Source organism: Dermacentor andersoni, chromosome 2 (assembly GCF_023375885.2).
Source record: "Dermacentor andersoni chromosome 2, qqDerAnde1_hic_scaffold, whole genome shotgun sequence".
In the NCBI taxonomy this organism is placed as follows: domain Eukaryota; kingdom Metazoa; phylum Arthropoda; class Arachnida; order Ixodida; family Ixodidae; genus Dermacentor; species Dermacentor andersoni.
The window spans coordinates 229,557,040-229,579,039 of NC_092815.1; the positions used below are offsets into that span (position 1 = coordinate 229,557,040).

Below are 22,000 nucleotides of genomic sequence, written 5' to 3' on the forward strand. Positions count from 1 at the left end.
AACATGGATGTTCAATAGACATCCAAAACATTGATGCCATTGTACGTTCCTTAGATGTATGCACATGTAAAGGATGTCCATGGGACATCCAATTTTTTGCTGGATATTTGGATCAATCCGGTACATCTACTGGATGTTTGTGGTTATCTGGGGTGAAGCCCGCACTCGAGATTATCCAGCCGAGTGAAGAAATTTAGATTAAACATGCTTCTGTAAGATCCATGCCAATAAAATTCTCGAAGTAAACGCTCTTGGAAAGCCTAACGGACGCAGAAAAAGAACATCTGTGAAGTCACAGAAAGAACAGCGCTTCAAGACGGGACACAAAGGAGGAACCACACACACTGCGCTAACTTGAAGCACTGTTCTTTCTGTGATAATGAACCAACTAGCTCGTTAGTCAATTCTTGCAAACCTGTAAAGTCAACCTGACCGCATCTAGCCTTTTGTGATGCTGTCATCAATAGTATGGCGCCGTGGGGATGCTCTCTGTGGCTAGTCCGTTTTCGATTTTTATTCACGCTGTTTTTTTTTTTTTTGGAGGCAAGCAGCGTCAATATAGCAGCGAACGTGTGCCGCCGAAAGCTTGCTTTGTCGCAGAAGCGATGCATGATGCAATGATGGTGCAGATTTAGGGTGCCGCTGGCATCAAGACAATGCGCTGCCGCCGAGGGAAGGAATATACTGAAAGTGAACAGCTTGGTAGCTGCTCACGGAGCCGTGCCGATGCTGACGGTGCCAATAGTGACGAAATCTGGGGCGGCGATATTGACGACCGAGATGTTTTTTTTTTTTTTTAAAGCGAAAGCTTTACTGGCCGCGAACTGGCCGCCGTGGCCATGCTCGAAGGAGGCACATGACGTCACACCGCGTTCCTCTTCACACCGTGTTCTTCGTCGTTGCGCTCGCCTCCGCTCGCTTCGCCAGCTGCGTCGCAAGCATGATAACATGTCGGAGGATTGAAAAGGAGAGCTCGGGTGCGCCGCAACCACAGTTGAGGCGGCAGTATGGACAGCGACAATTCTGATAAGCAGGAGGAGGCGTGGAATCGACATCGGAACGAGATGAAGAGGAATCAAATCGCCCAGCAAACAGACGAACAGCGCGCCGAACGACTGGCTAAACGCCTCAACATAGCTAGACAACCATTCTAACCTGGACTTGCAATCAAGATTAACTAAGGCTAACCATGCTATGCCTTAGCTTTCGCTACGTATATCCTGACATAGCCGAGCTAAGCCACTGCCAATTTCTTTCTTCTTTTTTTTTTAGGCGAAGCCGTTAAGAGGAAGCTTTAGCTCGGGCCTAACTCCGACGACGTGGCCTATTCAAATAGATGTAAAACAACGCAGAAACGCTTTTCTGAGATAACCCCTGGACCAATTTTCATGAAATTTGTTGGTTTTGAGAGAGAAAATTAAATTATAGTGACTGTTAGAAGTGGAATTTCTATTATGGCCTGAATTTCGTTAAAAGAATTAATTCGAAAGTGTGAAACAAATAGAAGCACGAAGTTTACAAATAAATAGCTCCGCATCAACAACAGCTATCGCGGTTCTGTAAACGGCATCCATGAGATCATTCCTCATCATCATCAGCTTGTTTTATGTCCACTGTGGGATGAAGGCATCTCTCTGTGGTCCCTAATTACCCCTGTCCTGCGCCAAACGATTCCAACTAGCGCCTGCGAATTTCCTAATTTCATCGCTCCACATTGTCTTCTGCCGTTCTCGACTGCGTTTTCCTTCTCCTGGTACCCATTCTGCAACCCTAATTGTCCAACGGTTATCTAAATGGCGCATTACATGATCTGCACAACTTCATTATTTTTCTCTTAATGTCAGTTAGAATATCGGTTATACCCGTTTGCTCTATGATCTAAAACGCTCTCTTTCTGTCTCTTAACGTTATGCCTAGCAATTTTCGTTCCATCGCTCTTTACGCGGTCTTTAACTTAGTCTCAAGCTTCTTTGTCAATCTTCAAGGCTCTGCCCCCCCAGCACTGGTAAAATGCACTGATTGTACACCTTCTTTTCCTTAGATTATTCAAAGTGTACAAATTTGATATGTCGATTTATATCTTACGTCTATTCGTTATGTTGTGTAGAAGGGTTCTGCAAAAGCTGTATTTTCATGTTACTAAATTTTTTAGATTCATGTGTAACATATCAAATTTGACCGGTTTATATGCACTATTAGATGCAATTCCCATAACTGTGATATCATATTTTATTGCAGAGTTACAGGGTTGTAAACTTGACAGTCTCGTTTTTTTTGAGAATTGGCGATTTTTGCCAATTTCTAATAAAAAATTACGAATAAATCGAAAATTTGAAACCAACAGTCACTAGAGTTTAAGTTTTTCTTTTAAGTGCAACAAACCTCGTGAAATTTTCTGCGCACTAGAAAACATACACACGCTATCCTACGTCCTTAATGTAAGCTACATCGTGTTTTCCATAGGTTCGAAGGCGTAAATACTTAAAATAGAGAAATAAAGTGTGCTTTTCTCAACTTATTTTTGGCGCCGCGAGGTGGCGTCACGTCGCAGAAGCGTGCGTCTTCTAGACGGCTAGAAACTCGTTCCCATAGAGTTTCTCACTATGACACCTAGAGGGTAATCTGGCGCCACCGTCTATGGGAGTTTCTTAAGGGGCACCGTGCCGTCATGGGAATGACGGTATATGTGTCTGCGAGGCTCGTGTTGGCTGGTGTTGTAAGAGGCTTCGTCTAAAACGTGGATATGGCTACGCAAATAACGCGTTCTCAAAGTAAAATCTTCATAAAATGTTTCCAATCACGCATACTACATATTTACTCACCCACGATGTATGACCAAGCGAAGAAAAGCAAGAACAGACGACCAACTGTTTCAAAGCGAGCGCGAACCTTGTCGTCTGTCCTCCAACTTCAGCGGCTCGCTGATACTTTTTACGTAACATGTCGTACACACAATAACAAGTTCTCATAGTTAAACAAAACATGTTTTCGCGTAATAATAAAGCTAAAACAGCTTTTCACGTGCTGTTCTAGTAGAAAATGAATCATTGTGACAGACGGAACGGTACTTGCCAAGCACGTCTTCAAGGTGTCCTGTCTCTACGAGAACGATGCCAATCCGAATCCACAATATACCGGCATTCCCATGCATACCACAGCGCAGCAGCGCCAGATTTCCCTCTAGGTAATGTAGTGAGAAACTCTATGCTCGTTCCATTACACCATAGAGTTTCTCACTATAACACCTAGAGGGAAATCTGGCGCCACTGTCTATGGGAGTTTCTTAAGGGGGTACCGTGCCGTCACGGGAATGATGGTCTGCGAGGCTCGTGTTGGCTGGTGTTGTAAGAGGCTTCGTCTAAATCGTGGATATGGCTACACAAATAACGCGTTCTTAAAGGAAAATCGTCATGAAATGTTTCCGTTCACGCATATTACATCTTTACTCACCTACAATGCACGACCAAGCGAAGAAAAGCAAGAACAGACGACAAACTCTTTCAAAGCGAGCGCGAATCTTGTCTGTCCTCTAACGTTAGCGGCCCGCTGATACTTTTTACGTATCATATAATTGTGCATGCAATAACAAGTTTACGCCACCATACCAAGTTCTCATAGTTAAACAAAACATGTTTTTGTGTCATAATAAAGCTAAAGCAGCTTCTTACGTGCTGTTTTAGTAGAAAATGGATCATTGCGACAGACGGAACGGGGCTTACGAGGCACGTCTTCAAGGGGTCCTGGCTCTCCGAGAACGATTCCAATCCGAAGCCACAATGTACCGGTATTCCCATGCATACCACAGCGCAGCAGCGCCAGATTTCCCTCTAGGTAATATAGTGAGAAACTCTATGCATTACACGGCCTCGAAGCTGTCTCGGCTGTCTCCTTAGCTGTCTACGTAGAATGTCTCCGATGCTTGCCAGAATTGGAACACACCCATATACCGCCATTCGCATGACGGCAAAGGGCCCCTTAGGAAACTCCCATAGACGGTGGCGCCAGATTTGCCTCTGGGTATTATAGTGGGAAACTCTATGACGCACGCTATGCACGCACGCAGGCTTATGCGGACTTGAATTTAATTATGTATAATTATTTGTGCTGAAACAAACATTCTATTCCATTCTTCTTCTTCTTCTTCTTATTATTATTATTATTATTACCATTGCAATAAAATTGTTACGCTGAGCCTTTAGGTTGTTTAGAGTGTGATGCATCCCTGCTTTGCCAATGAACAGTGAAGTACAGACCCCGGCATGACGTTGACAGTAGTCCATATTGACACAGTGACCTCGTGAGGAAAGTTGCTGGCGACATCGCCACCCATAATTTATTATTGCTACTCTTCTGACTTCATTAAGCTCTTCTCAGGGCAACACTGGTCCCTTTGATTCCGTAGGTGTTGAATTTGCTCAATTAGCGATTATTATCCTATGCATATTAATGTACCTTTAGACAACGTAACAATCCGACCTGCATGACGCAACATGAAACGAACTCGAGGTAGACACTTTATTATGTGCTTCTTGAGTCTGGCTTACGACTTTTTTAACAATGTATGCGAAAAACGTCACAGATGCACACTGTCAATAGCCGCGCACTGTGTCTTTTCAACTTACAATCTGCTGTCAGCAAAGCGCATGTCACTCGATGGAGCGGATTTCTCGGTGTCATTGTCATCGTCATAGGGACGCTGCAGATAATGCTTGATCTCCTCGAACATATTCCTGTAGTCTCTGGCATCTAGCCTAGCAGACAGTTCGACCTTGTCCCCTGCATAGAGCCTGCGATGCCAAAGGACGAGGTTCCACAGCGCCCGTTGGCCCGTCGTGCGCTCCCAGTTGTTGTAGTTGTGCGCGAACGTGCAGCGACCTTTGTAGATGCAGCTCGTCTTGGCCGGATCCCACTCGAACATCGCCTGGGTGTTGACGTGCTCGAGGCGCAGAAGCGCCGCCAAGTGACCAGAGAAATGCACGTCGTCCTGCAGACAGAAGCCCATTGCAGGAGTTGAGGGACTGACCGCCGCGCAGGACGTGTCATGAGTTGGTGGTGGAAATGTGACTATCGTTTATGTTGATGTTTTCTAGCGTGTTGTCCGCGACTTAATTAAGAATTATCATTGTTTCTGGCACGGAAAGTTTCAAAAATGCAGAAAGTCACCCAAACTGGTGATGAAACCTTGATGCTTCAGACGCGTGCAGTAAAAGATTGCTGTACGTGTAGCATACTTGTTTTTATTTATTTAGTTACGTACTCTCAAGGCACGAGGGCATTGCGGAGATGAGTGGTGAGTACACATGTAGTCGTTGGCAATCGTCTTGAAGTCATTGGTGTCCCAGAAGGCAGCGATGGAGGCCGACTTTCCATCATGTAGGCATTAGCGCTTCCTGCTATGTGCATTACGAAATGAAGAAAAATGTGCACCCTAACCAGCGGCGCTGCCTTTACGGCAACGAGTGGAGTGGTCCACTTCACGACGGCCCTTCACGACCCTCGCTTCCCCACGGCGCACGTGAGTGCTTTTGTACGAGCGCGAGCTTGCGAAAGAGTTCAGTGCCTCCTCCCTGGGAGGTAGAAAATGCCATCGACTAAATGGGCCGTAAAGACGCGTCTGCTGAGCGCACCTTGGGCGAGCTGCCGTTGTCGAAGAATCATAAAAGAAAGACTTGGAAGCACGGCTGTGCGATCTGTCTCATGCGTGTCGGACCGCGCTTCGCGGCTGCTTCCCACCAGTTCGGGCGTATAATCGCTATCGCGCTCACGTATTCATGTCTCCAGTACGTCTTTAGCGTACGACTACATCCTCCCTGTAGATTGAAAAATTTCGATAAAAATTCCTCCCTGGAGTTCTCCGCGTTAACACTGTATGATTTGACACTCCGAGCAGGAAGCTTTACGCTACAATGAAAAAACAGGTACCATAAAAATTGGTTGTCAATTCCTTCAACTATTTCAAGCGAAATGCATTCCTTTTAAAGAAAGAAATTATATTATTTAGAAACACTTGAAAATGAGCCACTGAATCAAACGAAAAGAATTGGTAGAGATTACGATTTCACGTGGCCAACAAATGTGACGGCAAGACTAGAATGATTCTCACATGGTACCCTGCTACACGGTTATTGTTCATTGAAGACAGAGCAAAATCCACGCTTATGCTGATTTTGAGAACATTGTTTCAGTGTCTGCGACATCTAGAACGTCTACGTGCAACAAGTGTATGCCCGCGTCCCTCTCGAACGACTACCATTGTGCTGCAGCGCCGCTTACGCGGCGGCAGGGAAGAAAGCTCCGCATTATTCCTGAGCTCGCCGCACCTGTTGGTCACGCGGGAGGCCGGCGGGTGGTGAGTGACGGGTTGCCACGGTGAGCAGGCAGAGTGGTTTGGACGATGGGGCGGTGTGGGAATGAACCGAGAGGCAGCTGAAGATGGGATCGACAGACTGAAACCTCCAGGCTAGATCGATCTTTGAGTTGGGTCAGTGCTCGCGTGTAGCCGAGGTGGCCCGATTTCGGTTCATCGTGGCAGGCTTGCAAGACCTCATGACGGAGGCACGTTGGGACGACAAGTAGGAGGCTACTTCCGCTTGCAGAGATGTTCTTGTAGAGAACATCATTACGGAAGCAGAATGATGGCAAGCTTCTTGCAAATGTTTTGGGCGCGCTTGTAATTCGGCCTTCTAAAATGTCAATAAGCGGAATCAGTTCGCTGTCTTCCCGCTGCTTACAAGCAATCGTGGCCGTGTCTAGAACACCTATAAAAGCCATGTTTTCGTCATCTTCTGTGATTTCCTGCTCAATCGGTGACCTTGACAGGTAGTCGGCGTCGGAGCGCTTTCGTCCAGACTTGTACACCATTTTCATATCGAATTCTTGAAGCCTTAGGCTCCAACGCGCTAGTCGACCGGACGGATCCTTCAAGTTCGTCAGCCAGCAAAGTGAGTGATGATCGCTGACAACACTGAAGGAACTGCCATAGAGATATGGGCAAACATTCATAGCTGCCCGTACCACCGCAAGACATTTCTTTTCTGTGGTTGACTAATTAGACTCTGCTTGCGCATGCAATGACTCTCTCGGCTGAGTCTTGCCACTGCACGAGCACAGCGCCTAGACCTATGTTGCTAGCGTCCGTATGAATCATGGTAGGAGCGTCCTCGCCAAAGTGAGCCAGTATAGGAGGTGTTTGCAGGAACTGTCTGAGATCATTAAACGCTGCTTGTTCTTCTTCGCCCCATACGAAGGCAAGTTCTTCTCATCTAAGGCGCGGTAACGGTGAAGGTATATGTGAAAAATTGGCTAGAAATCTTCGGTAATACGAACACAGACATAAGAAACGTCTCACTGCCTTCTTGTCTGTTTGCGTTGGAAACTTTGCAACGGCCGTGATATTGTCGGGGTCAGGGGGCACGCATTGATGACTCACAACATGACCTAAGAACTGGAGTTCCTCGAAACCAAAGTGACACTTTTCTGCTTTCAGTGTGAAGCCGGCGGACCGTATCGTTTGCAGAACCGCCAGCAGCCGTCTCAGGTGTTCCTCGAACGTTTCCGAAAAAACTATGACGTGAAGGCACGTCTGCCACTTCAGGCCTGACAGAACTATATCCGTGAGTCGCTAAAAAGTTGCTGGAGCTGAGCATAAACCGAAAGCCAGGACCTTGAATTCGTAAAGGCCATCAGGCGTTACGAAAGCAGTCTTTTCACTGTCTCTCTCGTCAACCTCGATTTGCCAATAGCCACTTTTGAGGCCCATCTACGAGAAGTAGCCGGCATGCCTCAGCCTGTCGAGAGAATCATCGATACGCGGTAATGGGTGTACGTCTTTCTTTGTCACCCGGTTCAGCTTACGGTAGTCGACACAAAAACGTAGATTGCCGTCTTTCTTTTTGACCATCACTACCGACGATGCTTACGAGCTTTTTGATGGTTGGATAACGTCGTCCGTCGAGCATCTTCTTTACTTTCTTTTATTGCGACAGCGTGCCTTCTGACATAAAGAATTATTTACACGTGTAGATACACGCCGGATTCTCGGAGGAAGTCCAGCAGTGTCCGGTGGTGGGTCCCCAAAATCCAACTGTCTACATCTGGTGGCCGACCTGGGGGTGGTCCAAGAAGCAGGCGTTTCTGGCGGAGGGCGTGTAGAGAGGGGCAAGTCCAGAGGAGGTGCCCAGTGTCCACCTCGGAGACCGGAGTGGGACAGAAGGGGCACGAATTCCTAACGGAGGCACGGTAGTGTGCCGACTACGACCAGGTTATCGCAGGGGTAAGGGCCACACGGAGGCGTAACCTTCGTAGCAAGAACTCTTCCCCGCGCGCTAGGCCGCCAGGGAGGTCGGTGCCATACAGTGGGAGAAGTGCTCGCGTGGCGCGCTGAAATTGTTCTTTTTCTGTGAAGAGCCTTGTCTCCGGAGAGGTGGGGGCTGATTGAAGCGGACGAGAAGTTTTGTTATGACTTGCTGCATCCACTAAGGCTTGTGTGGGATGTGCATTGTGACGTATCCATTTACACGTACTGTAACGGGTAATTGCTCAACTGTGTCCTGAATCTCCTGTGCCAAAAAGCCGGAATTCAGAACACGCCGCAGAAAACGGATGGCAGCTGAGGAATCGCTGAAGATGTCAATGTGCCCACTATACGGCAAAAGGAGCGGACAGTAGATGGATATTGCGTTCCGGATTGCCAAGAGCTCCACCTTTGTCGACGGCCAGGCAGGAGAGCAAGCATACGAGCAGGTTGTTATTTCTGCCAATATTTCCGGACAAGCGATAGCCGTGGTGACGTGATCATCACTCACACTACCGTCGACACACGCCGCATGTCTGCGGGAAAAGCTCGCACCCGTAGTTGATGAGCTTTTTGCTATTACGCTGGACTCACTAAGGTGGCCAACAGATCGTGTGTGTATGCGAGTCAGAGGCCGATTGTGCGTAACTTGCTGATAAAGCCACGGTGGTCGTGGCGGCCAGGAATCGCGGGGCATCACTGAACCGCCTGCCATATACTTCTCAAGAGCGTCGGCTTCAGAGATATTATGGCACTTTGCGGAACGAGCTTGGCGACACTGGTGAACCAGTCCGTCTAGCGTCTAGCGCATTGAATTGCGCTTCGGCCTGCAGCACGTGAATGGGCGTAATTTCTGGGAGGCCCGTAATAACACGCATTGCTGCTCGATTGATAGATTCCAAGTGGTCCCACTTTGCGCGTGTCATGTGGTGAAACTGGGCTTGGTATATCAATCTTGGCTGTAACACAGTACGTATGAGGAGGCGGGCGATGGTGGTTGTGGCACCACCTGACGTTTTAAAAATCCTGCGGATGAGTTGCAGCATTTCGGATACCTTCTGACGTGCTGTGTGAAACCAGGGGCCGGCGGAGCTGGAATCGTACAGGTCCACGCCGAGGACTCGGAGTGAGCTAACGACTAGAATTATGCTTCCGTGCAAAAAAAAAAAAAAAAAAAAAAAGACGACAGGGATGGTGTTAAACGCACGGCGACCGCGCGCATTCGCGACCGGAAGTAGAGCCGTCTTTTGAGGCGACAACGTGAATCCTACAACAGAGCACCTTTGATCTGTAATTGTAAGAGCGAGCTGTAACCTTGTGGCTTGAATTTGGAGAGAGGGGTGGACGGTCCAGACTGTGATGTCATCCGCATAAATGAGTGCGTGCAGGTCAGCAATGTCGCCCAATTGTCATTCCAATGGTAGGAGGCTAATGTAGAGAAGTATGGGGGCCAGCATTGACCCTTGCGGACACCGCGATGTGGCCGAAAGGATCCCACATTGTCTTTGTTGATGCGGATGGCGAATTCACGAGATGCAAGAAAGGTGTGAATAAACTTGCATAATTGGGCGGGTAAGTGAATCCAGTGTTGCACTTCAACGAGGGCAGCATGGATGACGTGGTCGTATGCCTTGTGCACATGCATGCCGAGAATGATCCTCACTCGGGTCGATCGGCCACGAATCAAAACCATTGAGGATAAGTGACCTAGGCCGTTCACTGTACCAAGGTGGGGGCGAAAGCCAACTTGCGACGGATGATCCCAGTGATGTACGTCTAGCCACCACTGGAGACGGTTAGCCACCATGCGTTCCAACAATTTCCATAATGTACACATAAGAGAAATTGGTCGAAGATTTGATATGTTTTTATGAGGTTTGCCGGGCTTTGGGATGGCGATTATAGCTGCTTGCAGCCAGCACTCCAGTACTTCTCCTGACAGCCATGCAGCGTTTAATGCGCTGAGAACAGCTTCCAAGGTGGCTCCTTCTAGGTTCTTAAACGCCTCATATGCCACGCCGCAAGGACCCGGGGCAATTTTCGATTTGGCTTGGTATATTGCAGCGAGAAATTCAGCCACCGTGAACGGAGACTGCATCCCGGAGATAACATGAGCTGATGGGAGTGCCCCTGCATTCGGCGGAAGCGCAATTGGGGAGGAGACCACAGGCGATTGCATATCATAACCGGGAAATAATACCTGCGCCATGCCAAATGCAAAGGCCTCTGGGGTTTGGCCGGACGCGAGGCACGCACTGGAACCCGGGTCAGGAGAGCGTCCACTAACTTCCATTGCTCGGAGCGTTCTCCAAATTCAGGTGGTGCTGCTTGTTGAACCTAGCGACGAACACCACGCCAACCAGCGCCGACGTGAGAGGCGGCGTTCGTGACGTCTAGCTGCGGCTGTCAGCTGGCGGTGGCGGAGTTGAGCCTCCACGGAATCTGGGTTGTCGGCTGGCATGAACCTCTGCCTGGCGACGCTGTGCCCAAAGCTGTACGAGTCAAAGATCTGGTGCCGGACGAAATTCCTACCAATGACGTTAAAGTGGCTGTTTTGACCGCCATTTGTAGCATTGGGATGGGGACGCATAGAGGGTCGAGAGCGTCCCTTGCTGACGAAGCCCCACGAAACGTGTCCCATTCGATCACCCTACATTGGCGACGGAGGCGGTCGGTTTTCTGAGGGGCTAGGCTGAGCTGAATGCGATGATGATCGCTCCTCCAGCAGTGCGGTTCCCGATGCCACGTAAAGTTCTGATGGCCCAACGAGTAGGCAAGGTCCGGTGAATATGGTGGAATGCGTGGATGGGTGCAGCGTCGTGCAGGCATGGATACGTCATTAATCAGACTAAAGTTCTTCTGGGTGAGAATATCAAGATGAGACGTCCACGTTCACTGGACACAGAGTACCCCCACTCACGGTTAGGAGCACTGCAGTCACCGGCGATGAGAATAGGACAGCCAGGATGATGCCGACGAAGCCAGGTGATCCACCCTAGACGAAGACGGGGTGCTTGTCCCGAATGGGGATGCACATAACACGACACAAGCACAATCGCACACTGAGAGAGTCAGGCACGCACGGCGATCTGGGATGGAAGGTTTTGCGTAGCTAGTCAACCCCGAGATGCGAGGAAGAGAGTTCTGCTCCTGTAGGAGTAACGCCCAAGCTCGAAGTGAGCCCAAGCGAATGCGTTCTCGGAGCTCACCAACCTCGAGGCCCCGATAATTCCATTGAATTACATATTTTCACGTGGTAGTGACGGTTAAGAAGGCAGCAAAACTGTGATTAACGAAACGAGTGTTTTATTGGGCGAACTTGTGTCCTCAAAAACAGGCTACACTCAAAGAACAACGGTAGCGGCGAACACACTCGGCGATCGTCGAAAATCTGATCAGCGGGTCAAGCGCGTCGGCTTTTATACAGCAGTCGTCGAATGTTCTAGACTAATCGTTGGGACCTGCGTACCTTCCACAAAGTTCTACACCATTCGCGTCAGGCGATGAAATCAGATAACACAAGGTTCGGCGACAACAGAGAGCGGATAGAAGCATCGATAACTTTCCAGAAACTTCGGATAAATGTAGGCGCGTCCCGCGCTGTGCGATAAGATTTGTTAGGCGGCGAAACGTGGTCGCCCGATAAAGATAAGCACACGTGTTAATACACCACTCTTAAAGAGCATCGACACTATGCTGCAAATAAACGAAAGTAATAAAGAAAAGCACTCGTAGCAAAGAAAACAACAAAATAAGGAAGTTCGTCAGCGTCCGCAAAAGGGCTTAAGGCGCACCACGTGGACCACTTCAGATCGTGCGCGGCGCCACTGTGAATGCGAAATGCCGTCTGGCACGACCTCATAGTCCAGTGCGCCAATACGTCGGATGACCTTGTAGGGTCTGAAATAGCGTCGCAGTAGTTTCTCACTGAGTCCTCGTCGGCGTATCGGGGTCCATAGCCAAACATAGCCATACCTGGTACTCGACGAAGCGTCGTCGGAGGTTGTAGTGTCGGCTGTCGGTCCTCTGCTGGTTCTTGATCCGCAGGCGGGCGACCTGTCGGGCTTCTTCGGCGTGCTGGAGATAGGTAGCGACGTCAAAATTCTCCTCGGTTGTGACGTGCGGCAGCATAGCGTCGAGCGTCGTCATCGGGTTCCTGCCGTAAACCAGCTTAAACGGCGTGATCTGTGTTGTTTCTTGCACCGCCGTGTTATAAGCGAATGTTACGTACGGCAGGACGGCATCCCAGGTCTTGTGTTCGACGTCGACGTACATTGCTAGCATGTCGGCGAGGGTCTTATTCAGGCGCTCCTTAAGACCATTCATCTGTGGGTGGTAGGCCGTTGTCCTCCTGTGCCCTGTCTGACTCTATTGCAGGATGGCTTGGGTGAGCTCCGCTGTAAAGGCCGTTCCTCTGTCGGTAATGAGGACTTCTGGGGCGCCATGTCGCAGCAGGCTGTTTTCGAAAAAGAATTTCGCCACTTCGGCTGCACTACCTTTCGGCAGTGCTTTAGTTTCAGCGAAGCGGGTGAGGTAGTCTGTCGCCACGACGATTCACTTATTTCCGGTTGTTGACGTCAGAAAAGGTCCCAACAAGTCCATCCCGATCTGCTGGAATGGTCGGCAAGGAGGCTTGATTGGCTGTAGTAATCCCGCTGGCCTTGTCGGTGGTGTCTTGCGTCGCTGACAGTCTCGGCATGCTCTGACATAACGGGCGACGTCGGCGGTCAGGCGCGGCCAATAATACCTTTCCTGTATCCTCGATGGTGTCCGGGAAAATCCGAGGTGTCCAGCGGTCGGATCGTCATGCAAGGCGTGCAATACTTCTGGACGCAGTCCTGACGGGACAACAAGAAGGTAGTTGGCGTGCACTGGTGAGAAGTTCTTTACGAGTAGGTTGTTTTGAAGCGAGAACGAAGACAATCCTCGCTTAAATGCGCTAGGGACAACGTCGGTGTGCCCTTCCAAATACCCGACGAGGTTTTTCAACTCCGGGTCTGCTCGCTGCTGTTCAGCGAAGTCTTCCGCGCTTAAAATGCCAAGGAAGGCGTCGTCATCTTGCGTCATCTTGCGGCGGCGAGTCAATGGGGGCGCGTGATAGGCAATCGGCATCAGAGTGTTTTCGTCCGGACTTACAGGTTACAGTGATATCATATTCTTGTAGTCTAGGCTCCACCGCGCCAGCCGTCCTGAAGGATCCTTTAAATTCGCTAGCCAACACAAGGCGTGATGGTCGCTGACGACTTTGAGTGGCCAGCCATATAGGTAAAGGCGAAATTTCGCTGTAGCCCAAAACATGGCGAGGCATTCCTTTTCGGTTGCAGAATAACTGCCTTCCGCTTTTGACAACGACCGGCTAGCGTATGCTATCACGTGTTCATGTCCATCTTTCCTCTGGACTAGGACGGCACCGAGGCCTAGGCTACTGGCGTCAGTGTGGATTTCGGTATCGGCGTCCTCGTCGAAGTGTGCAAGTACCGGCGGCGAATGCATGCGTCGTTTGAGTTCTTGAAATGCCTTGGCCTGCGGCGTTTCCCACTTGAACTCGACATCACATTTGGTTAGATGTGTTAGCGGCTCCGCGATGCGTGAAAAGTCCCTGACAAAGCGCCTATAGTAGGCACACATGCCAAGGAATCTGCGCACTGCCTTCTTGTCGGTTGGCTGCGGGAATTTCGCGATGGCAGCTGTTTCTGTGGGTCGGGGCGTACTCCTGATTTGCTGATGACGTGGCCTAGGAACAGAAGTTCATCGTAAACGAAGCGGCACTTTTCTGGCTTCAGAGTGAGCCCTGATGACTTGATGGCCTTTAGTACTGTCGCTAGCCGCCTAAGGTGATCGTCAAAATTTCCGGCGAAGACGACGACGTCATCCAAGTAAACAAGACAGGTCTGCCACTTCAATCCTGCTAACACCGTGTCCATGACGCGCTGGAACGTTGCAGGCGCCGAGCACAGTCCGAATGGCATGGCCTTGAACTCGTAGGGGCCGTCTGACGGGATGAAGGCGGACTTTTCGCAATCTCTCTCGTCGACTTCTATTTGCCAGTAGCCAGACTTGAGATACATCGACGAGAAGTATTTTGCGTTGCAGAGCCGATCTAATGCGTCGTCTATACGTGGTAGGGGGTATACATCCTTCTTTGTGATCTTGTTCAGACGACGATAATCGACGCAGAAACGTAAGGTTCCGTCCTTTTTCTTCACCAAGACAACAGGGGATGCCCACGGGCTTTTCGACGGCTGGATGATGTCGTCGCGCAGCATTTCGTCGACTTGTTCTTTTATAGCTTCAGGTTCTCGCGGCGAAACTCGGTAAGGGCTCTGGCGGAGTGGCTGAGCGCACTCCTCGGTGATTATGCGATGCTTTGAATCTGGTGCCTGTCGAATCCTTGATGACGTCGAGAAGCAGCCTTTGTATCGTCGGAGCAGACTGCTGAGCTTTTCTTGCTTTATCATGGGGAGACTTGGATTAATGTTGTAGTCTGGTTCGGAAACCATGGTCGTCGGGGTAGATGCGGCGGAATCCGAGAGGACAAACGCATTACTGGTTTCCAGAATTTCCTCGATGTACGCGATCGTCGTGCCCTTGTTGATGTGCTTGAACTCCTGGCTGAAGTTTGTCAGCAACACTTCAGTTTTCCCTCTGTGCAGTCGAGCGATCCCTCTTGCGACGCAAATTTCACATTCGAGCAGTAGGCGTTGGTCACCCTCGATGACGCCTTCTACGTCGGCAGGTGTTTGGTGCCGACAGAAACGACAATGCTGGAGCGAGGCGGGATGCTCACTTGACTGTCGAGCACGCTTAAGGCATGGCGACTACGAGAGCTCTCCGACGGTATCGCTTCATCTCCCGACAGCGTTATTGACTTCGATTTCATGTCGATGATTGCGCCGTATTGGTTCAGGAAGTCAATGCCGAGAATGACGTGTCGTGAACACTATTGGAGGATAACGAAGGTGGCAGGGTAAGTCCGGTCATGAACGGAAATTCTTGCCCTGCACATTCCAGTCGGCGTGATGAGGTGTCCTCCAGCGGTGCGAATTTGAGGGCCTTCCCATGCAGTTTTTAATTTTCTTCAATTGGGCGGCGATGTTTTATTTTTATTTTATTTATTTAATCATACTGTCAGCCCATGAAGGGTTATTACAGGAGTGGAAGGTACAAACATATACAAGGATACAGTATGACAACAAAAAGCAAGTAAATGAACAACTGCAGACATCTTAGCAGGGACGCGAATCAGTTTAGATTCTATGCACCTTCCCCAAAATATAAGAAACGAAAATGAACAGATACACATTTGGGAAAGTTATGATATACATATTAGTTAGCGGCAAAAAGAATAACGTGTACACATTGTAAAATTCCTCAGCGCATGCGGCCGACATGAAAGAGTCGGAGAGCGCATTCCATTCCGTAATACCTCTCGGGACAAAGCTGTACTTAAAACAGTCATTTCTGACTTGAGGGGGTGTGATGTGCTGGCTATGACGATGTCTGGATATTTAATTTGCCGAGATTTTGAAGAACTTGTGTTTGTTGACAAGCAAGTGACCATTAATGATAAGGTAAATTAGTTTCAGTCGCTCATACCTGGTACGCAAATCTAGCGGAGGTAAGTCGGCAAGCTTACAAAGTTCAGTGGGGGATTGGCAGTAGCGATACTTGTTAAATATGAACCTTGAGGCTAACCTCTGGATTCTATCAATCTTTTGTTGGTTGGATTTAATGTAGGGAACCCATACAGTTTTAGCATACTCCATGATAGGACGTATTAGGGATTTATAGGCTAAATTTTTAACCTCAGGTGTCGACGCACTTATATTCCGTCTTAGGCTCCAGAGCGCTTTGCTGGCCTTACCACATACAGCACCAATGTGTTGATTCCATCTGAGGTCAGAAGTGAACGTTATTCCTAGATACTTATGTTTATCGACTCTGCTAATAGTTATACTATTTATATTGTAAGGATAATGCAAATTTTTTTTCTTTCTCGTTATGGTCATAACAACAGATTTAGCTGCGTTTCGTTCCATCTGCCAGTCGTCACACCATTTTTTATTTATTTGCAGACTAGAATGTAAATAGGCCTGATCATTACTATCTCGAATTTTATTATACATCACACAATCATCAGGAAACAGTCTGACAGGGACACTAATATTACTGGGCAAGTCATTTATAAAGATCAGAAATAGAACAGGACCTAGGACTCTTCCTTGCGGAACTCCCGAGACAACACGGGAAGGGCGTGATGTGCACCCCCCGAAATCAACGTATTGTTCTCTAGAGGAAAGGTAAGATGAAAACCACTGAGTGATTGCGGGGCTTTGAAATACAGAATTAATTTGTATGATTAACTTCAGATGGGACACTTTGTCGAATGCATTCGCAAAATCGAGGAAAATTATGTCTGTTTGACCACGGGAGTTCAGCGTTTCAAAGAGGTCATGTACAATTTCAATGAGTTGGGTGGTTGTCGAGAGCTGTTTTCGGAAACCATGCTGTCCAGGAAAAAACAACTTGTATTTGTCCATGTAAGAAACTAATTGTTTATAAATAATGTGCTCGAGGAGCTTAGAACACGCGCTTGTAATAGAAATTGGTCTATAATTTGCCACTTCCGCAGTACTGCCACTTTTGTGTATAGGTATGATTTTTGCGCGTTTCCATGCTACCGGGAAGCAGCCACTATCAACAGAGGACTGAAAAATTTTAGTTAGGTATTTAGAGTTCTATTCTGCATATCTACGTAAAAACCCATTTGGAATGTGTCCACTCATGACGGAGTAATCAGCCCCTGTGTCGACTAAGACGGAAACTGCGTGGCCGTCGAGAAGCACGTCGAGGTCGGTGGTTCTTTGTCTTGCATTACAGTTCGATCTTGGCGTGGGATCACGGCTGCGTCGCGTTGACCTGTGGCTGGTATGTGACGTCGTCAGGTCGTCTTTCATCGTCGTATTCTTTGCTTCCACACTTCGTCGGGACGGCGGCGTGTCGTTATGTCATCGAGGTAGTTTCTTCGGCGTCTCCGTCGGCGGCGGAGGATCTTCGTCAGTTCGACGAACAGCAACCGCACCTCCATCGGTTGCTGCTTTGAGTTTTCCGGATACGGGCTCGCTGACCGGCCCCGGGCTGGGCCAGTGTATGGTCGGCGCTGCGGCGACAGGTAGCGGCCTGGTGATGGCGAACGGGACGGTCGTCGAGCGCTCCACTGAGTGGCGGCGAGGTAGTCGGCGATATCGCGAGGTCGTTCGCCAAGCTGTGGTCGCGGCGCATTAACGGCGAACCCTCGCAGTCCCAGTTCCCGGTATGGGCATCGGCGGTACACATGGCCGGCTTCTCCGCAGTGATGGCAGAGCGGGCGGTGGTCAGGAGCGCGCCAAAAGTCCGCCTTCCTCGCGTAGCGGCGCTGGGCGACGGGCGGTCGTGCTGACGGCGGCGGCGGTGGACGACGTAATTGTGGTATTAAAGTGCCCTGGCGCGGTCGTATAGGGGGGCCTTGACGGCGGGCGACGGCGGCGTAGGTCATCGCTTCCGGCTGGGGCTGCGGTGATTCTGGTTGCGCCTCAGGAACTCCAAGCGATCGGTGCACCTCTTCTTTCACGATGTCGGCGATCGAGGCCACTTGAGGCTGCGAGGAAGGCAACACCTTGAGCAGTTCTTCGCGCACAATGGCCCTGATGGTCTCGCGCAGATTGTCCGTGTCCAGTGATTGAATACCTGCGTAGTGGGTAGAGTTTGTACGGCGGTTGAATTGCCGGTTCCGCATTTCGAGTGTCTTCTCGATGCTGGTGGCCTCGCGAAGAAACTCTTCTACGGTCTTCGGTGGGCTTCGTATCATTGCGCCGAAAAGTTCTTCCTTCACACCACGCATGAGAAGGCGGACTTTCTTCTCCTCGGGCATATCTGGGTCGGCGTGGCGGAACAGACGGTTCATTTCTTTCGTGAAGATGGCAAAGTTCTCGTTGAGTAGCTGCACTCGGGCGTCCAGTATGGCTTCGGCCTTTTCCTTGCGCACGACGCTCGTAAAGGTGGGCAGGAAGCCGCTACGGAAGAGGTCCCACGTTATCAAGGTCGACTCCCGGTTTTCAGACCACGTTCTGGTGGCATCTTCTATGGCAAAGTATACATGCCGCAGCTTGTCGTCGGAGTCGCAATTGTTAAATGTCGCGATTGGTTCGTTGGTCTCCATCCAGGATTCCGGGTCTTCAGTCGCTGCTCCATGGAAGGTCGGTGGGTCCCGAGGTTGTAGGATAACGGGGGACGCTGGGGCAGCCATTGGGGTTGTTTTGACCACGATCTTCTTTGTCGACTCAGGTAGATTTCCGTGCTCTGGGGCAGTCCTTGCAGTCTGCGGCTAGCACGCTGGTCTTGGGCGATGTTGGTTTTGTCCTCGGGCTTGGATCGCGGCTTTGCGGGGGCGTTGGGTACATGAACGCACTAGCACCTCCATCAGATGTCACGTGGTAGTGACGGTTAAGAAGGCGGAAAAACTGTGATTAACGAAACGAGCGTTTTATTGGGTGAACTTGTGCCCTCAAAAACAGGCTACACTCCAAGAACAACTGTAGCGGCGAACACCCTCGGCGATCGTCGAAAATCTGATCAGCGGGTCAAACGCGTCGGCTTTTATACAGCAGTCGTCGAATGTTCCAGACTAATCGTTGAGACCTGCGTGCCTTCCACAAAGTTCTACACCATTCGCGCCAGGTGATGAAGTCAGATAACACAAGGTTCGGCGACAACAAACAGCCGATAGAAGCATCGATAACTTTCCAGAAACTTCGGATACATGCAGGCGCGTCCCGCGCTGTGCGATACCATTTGTTAGGCGGCGAAACGTGGTCGCCCGATAAAGATAAGTACACGAGTCAATATGAAGGTGGGTTAGAGGCCATTGTGGCAGCCATCATAATAAGTGCTCCGCAAGAGTGGCAGTTAGGGCCTGTAACTGTTGACCGACATAACGCAGAAGCGATGCCGGGTCGGAGGCAAGTTTAGGCGCAGGTTCACGCATAGATGCAATGCCTGACGCCGGCACTGGTGGAGGATATTTATGAGGCGTTTGCGCCGCCGATGACATATTTGTTGTCGACGAAGTATTCGCAGTGACAAGGCGGTTGAGGCAATAGTTGAGTTTAGATAATTCCGTTTGCAATCTTTCGATGCTGTGATCGATGCCATCGAGTTCCTTTTGAAGTTCCTCTTGGGGCGTTGTTGTAGATGTACGGTGTCTGTGACGAGTGCGGCTAGTAACATCGCTGTAGGTTGCCTGAGGAGTAGGTACCCTCTTAGATGATGAAGGGTCATCATCTTCTGTTAGTGCGCCGAAGCGGTTGGAAGACACCAACAGATCCTGGGTATGTGGAATAGGGCGAAAAGTGCGAACGCTGCGCTTACTTTTCTGAGCCTTACGCTTGGTTAGGCAAGCGCGATTCATCATTGAATGGTCATTGGATTTGCATAGACCACATCGGAAGGCTTGGGAGGTGTTTGGCTCATTTGTCTGCACTGGAGCCGGGTTAGGGCACGATGCACGCATGTGTCCTTGTTGTAGGCACTGGTAACAGTATACTAAGCTTGGGCGGTATGAACGAGGTCGAAGAACGCAGCCATTGTAGATAAAGCGTTTGGGTGGGGCAGCGGGTCCTGAAACTGTTACCAAGCATGTGCGACCTCGTCCTAGGTAGCGGGCTAGCAGCACATGATGAATGTCACAAGTCAAAGTAACACGTAGGGTTTCCGGCGATTCGTCGGGATCGACCCCCATTACCACGTACCGAGAGATGTCCGTGCCAAAGAGCAGGTATGCTTTAACGGGCAAGACACAACCATTAAAAAGGGTGATTGCTGCCAATGTGCACAAGGCACACACTTTCTCTAAGGACGGCACCCACACGGACACCGTGTTGGAGGCCCGGTGATATGTGTAGCCTGAGAAGCCCGTCACGGTGACGCAAGAAGCGAGCGTCTTCTGAAGGGTCGTCGTAGGGATCTCTTCTATGTTGTAGCTTTCCTTTGGACGGATGGCAACTTTATACGATCCAAGGGGGCTGTTAGATGGGCGTACCGGAAGAGCGTCTGGATTCAGCAGACACGGATGCTTTTGGACAGGAGCAACTGATGAGGCAAGCGCGGGAGACGCGCCCGGTGATGCAGCGTTGCACGGAGACGCCGGTGTTCGCGAGTCGTTTACCTCGTCTTCCATCGTCTCTTCGTTGGTAGCGGTTACCGACTCAGCAGCAGGAATAGCCGCCTTAATATCCACAGCTAACCGCTGCCGCAGCCACTCTTTCTCGCCTGGCGTTATTGCACCTTGGCGGGATAGCTGTCCACGCGATGAGGCGGCTAAGCCTAAAGCATTCTGCCTCATTTTAGGCGACGCTGTCTTGCCCCCGGGAGCACCCCGGGGACCGTCGATGGCTTGGTTGGGTGCCACAGGCGGACTTGGCTACGAGATGCGGCCAAAGGTGGCGGAATTTCACAGTTCCAAGGGAAAAAACACTTCAAACGCCAGAGCTGCACGAAAGTATTTTGAAAATGGGATATGTAGTTGGGAAAGAGAACAAGGGGTGCAAAATCGCCAGTCCAAATTTTGAACGCTGAAGAAATAACAAATATAGTCACTAGAGTAGAGGAAGAACTTGGCAAATGGCCAAGTAACGAGTGGGAATATAGTGAGCTTCTAAGTGTAATAACGACAGAAATACTAAAAGAGAAACAACATGTTCGTTAGAAAGGAAAAAAGAAACCGAAATGCTGGTGGAACAGCGATATACGAGAAGCGATCGCTGAACGACAGAAAGCATCCGGAGAGTACAGGCAGCCAAAGAAAGCGCAGTTGACGCAAGATGAAGTAGCCAGTAAATGGGAAATACACCGGGAAAAAGGTCTATTGTTCAAATACTGGTGCAAGCAAAGATAAAAGGTGAAAGTGAACGTTGGTTGTCAGAAATACGCGAGAAAAAGAAGACCGCACCTAGAATACTTTGGAACCACATAAAATTATTAGGCAGGAAGTCAACAACAATACAACGACATATCCTAGACGAAGATGAAAACAGACTGGAAGGAGAAGCGGCAATAAATTACATCCGAAAAGCAACAGCCGAACCTTTCCAAGGCAATGACGAGGTTGTACGTGAAAAAAAGAGCATGAAAGAGAACCAGATGGAAAAGGAGCTGGTGCTGAGAAATTTCAACTGGAAGAAAGCCGAAGAGAAAGTGCCTAAGCGCACAGCCACAGGGCTAGACGAGGTTCACGTTAAGCTGATTAATGAACTAGGAACAAAAGGTAAGGAAGCTGTGGTGAAAGCAGTTGAAAATACTTTAAAAGATAGACTAATGCCAGAGAGTTGGCGACAAAGTAGAATTAATTTAATTTACTAATGTAAGGAGGAGAAAGATAGAATTCACTGCTATAGACCGTTGACCATTACATCGCTAATATACATGCTAGCAATGCAAGGCAATCAAATTAAAGCTGCAAGCATGGGCAAAGAATAATGGTATTTTGGAAAAACTTCAGCATGGCTTCAGAATAGGTAGGCGTACGTTTGGATGATAACTTACTTGTTCTTACTCAGTGTAGTGAAATATCAAGAGTAGAAAGCAGAGCGTTATATGTGGCATTTTTAGATATTACAGGAGCCTATGACAACGTAGACCGCAACATTTTGTGGGATATATATTCTTGAAGTG

General features: G+C 49.4%; 1 protein-coding gene across 1 annotated transcript in view; it reads right to left on the reverse strand.

Annotated features, from left to right (window-relative positions):
* Positions 1–4,517: 4,517 nt before the first annotated feature.
* The window catches only part of LOC129387114 (uncharacterized), a 36,651-nt gene continuing 19,168 nt past the window's right edge, over positions 4,518–22,000 (reverse strand). The window contains exon 2 of the mRNA XM_055075821.1: positions 4,518–4,984. Coding sequence (XP_054931796.1) covers positions 4,619–4,984 — 366 coding nt within the window. The 3' untranslated portion in view covers positions 4,518–4,618. The remainder of the gene's footprint in view (positions 4,985–22,000) is intronic.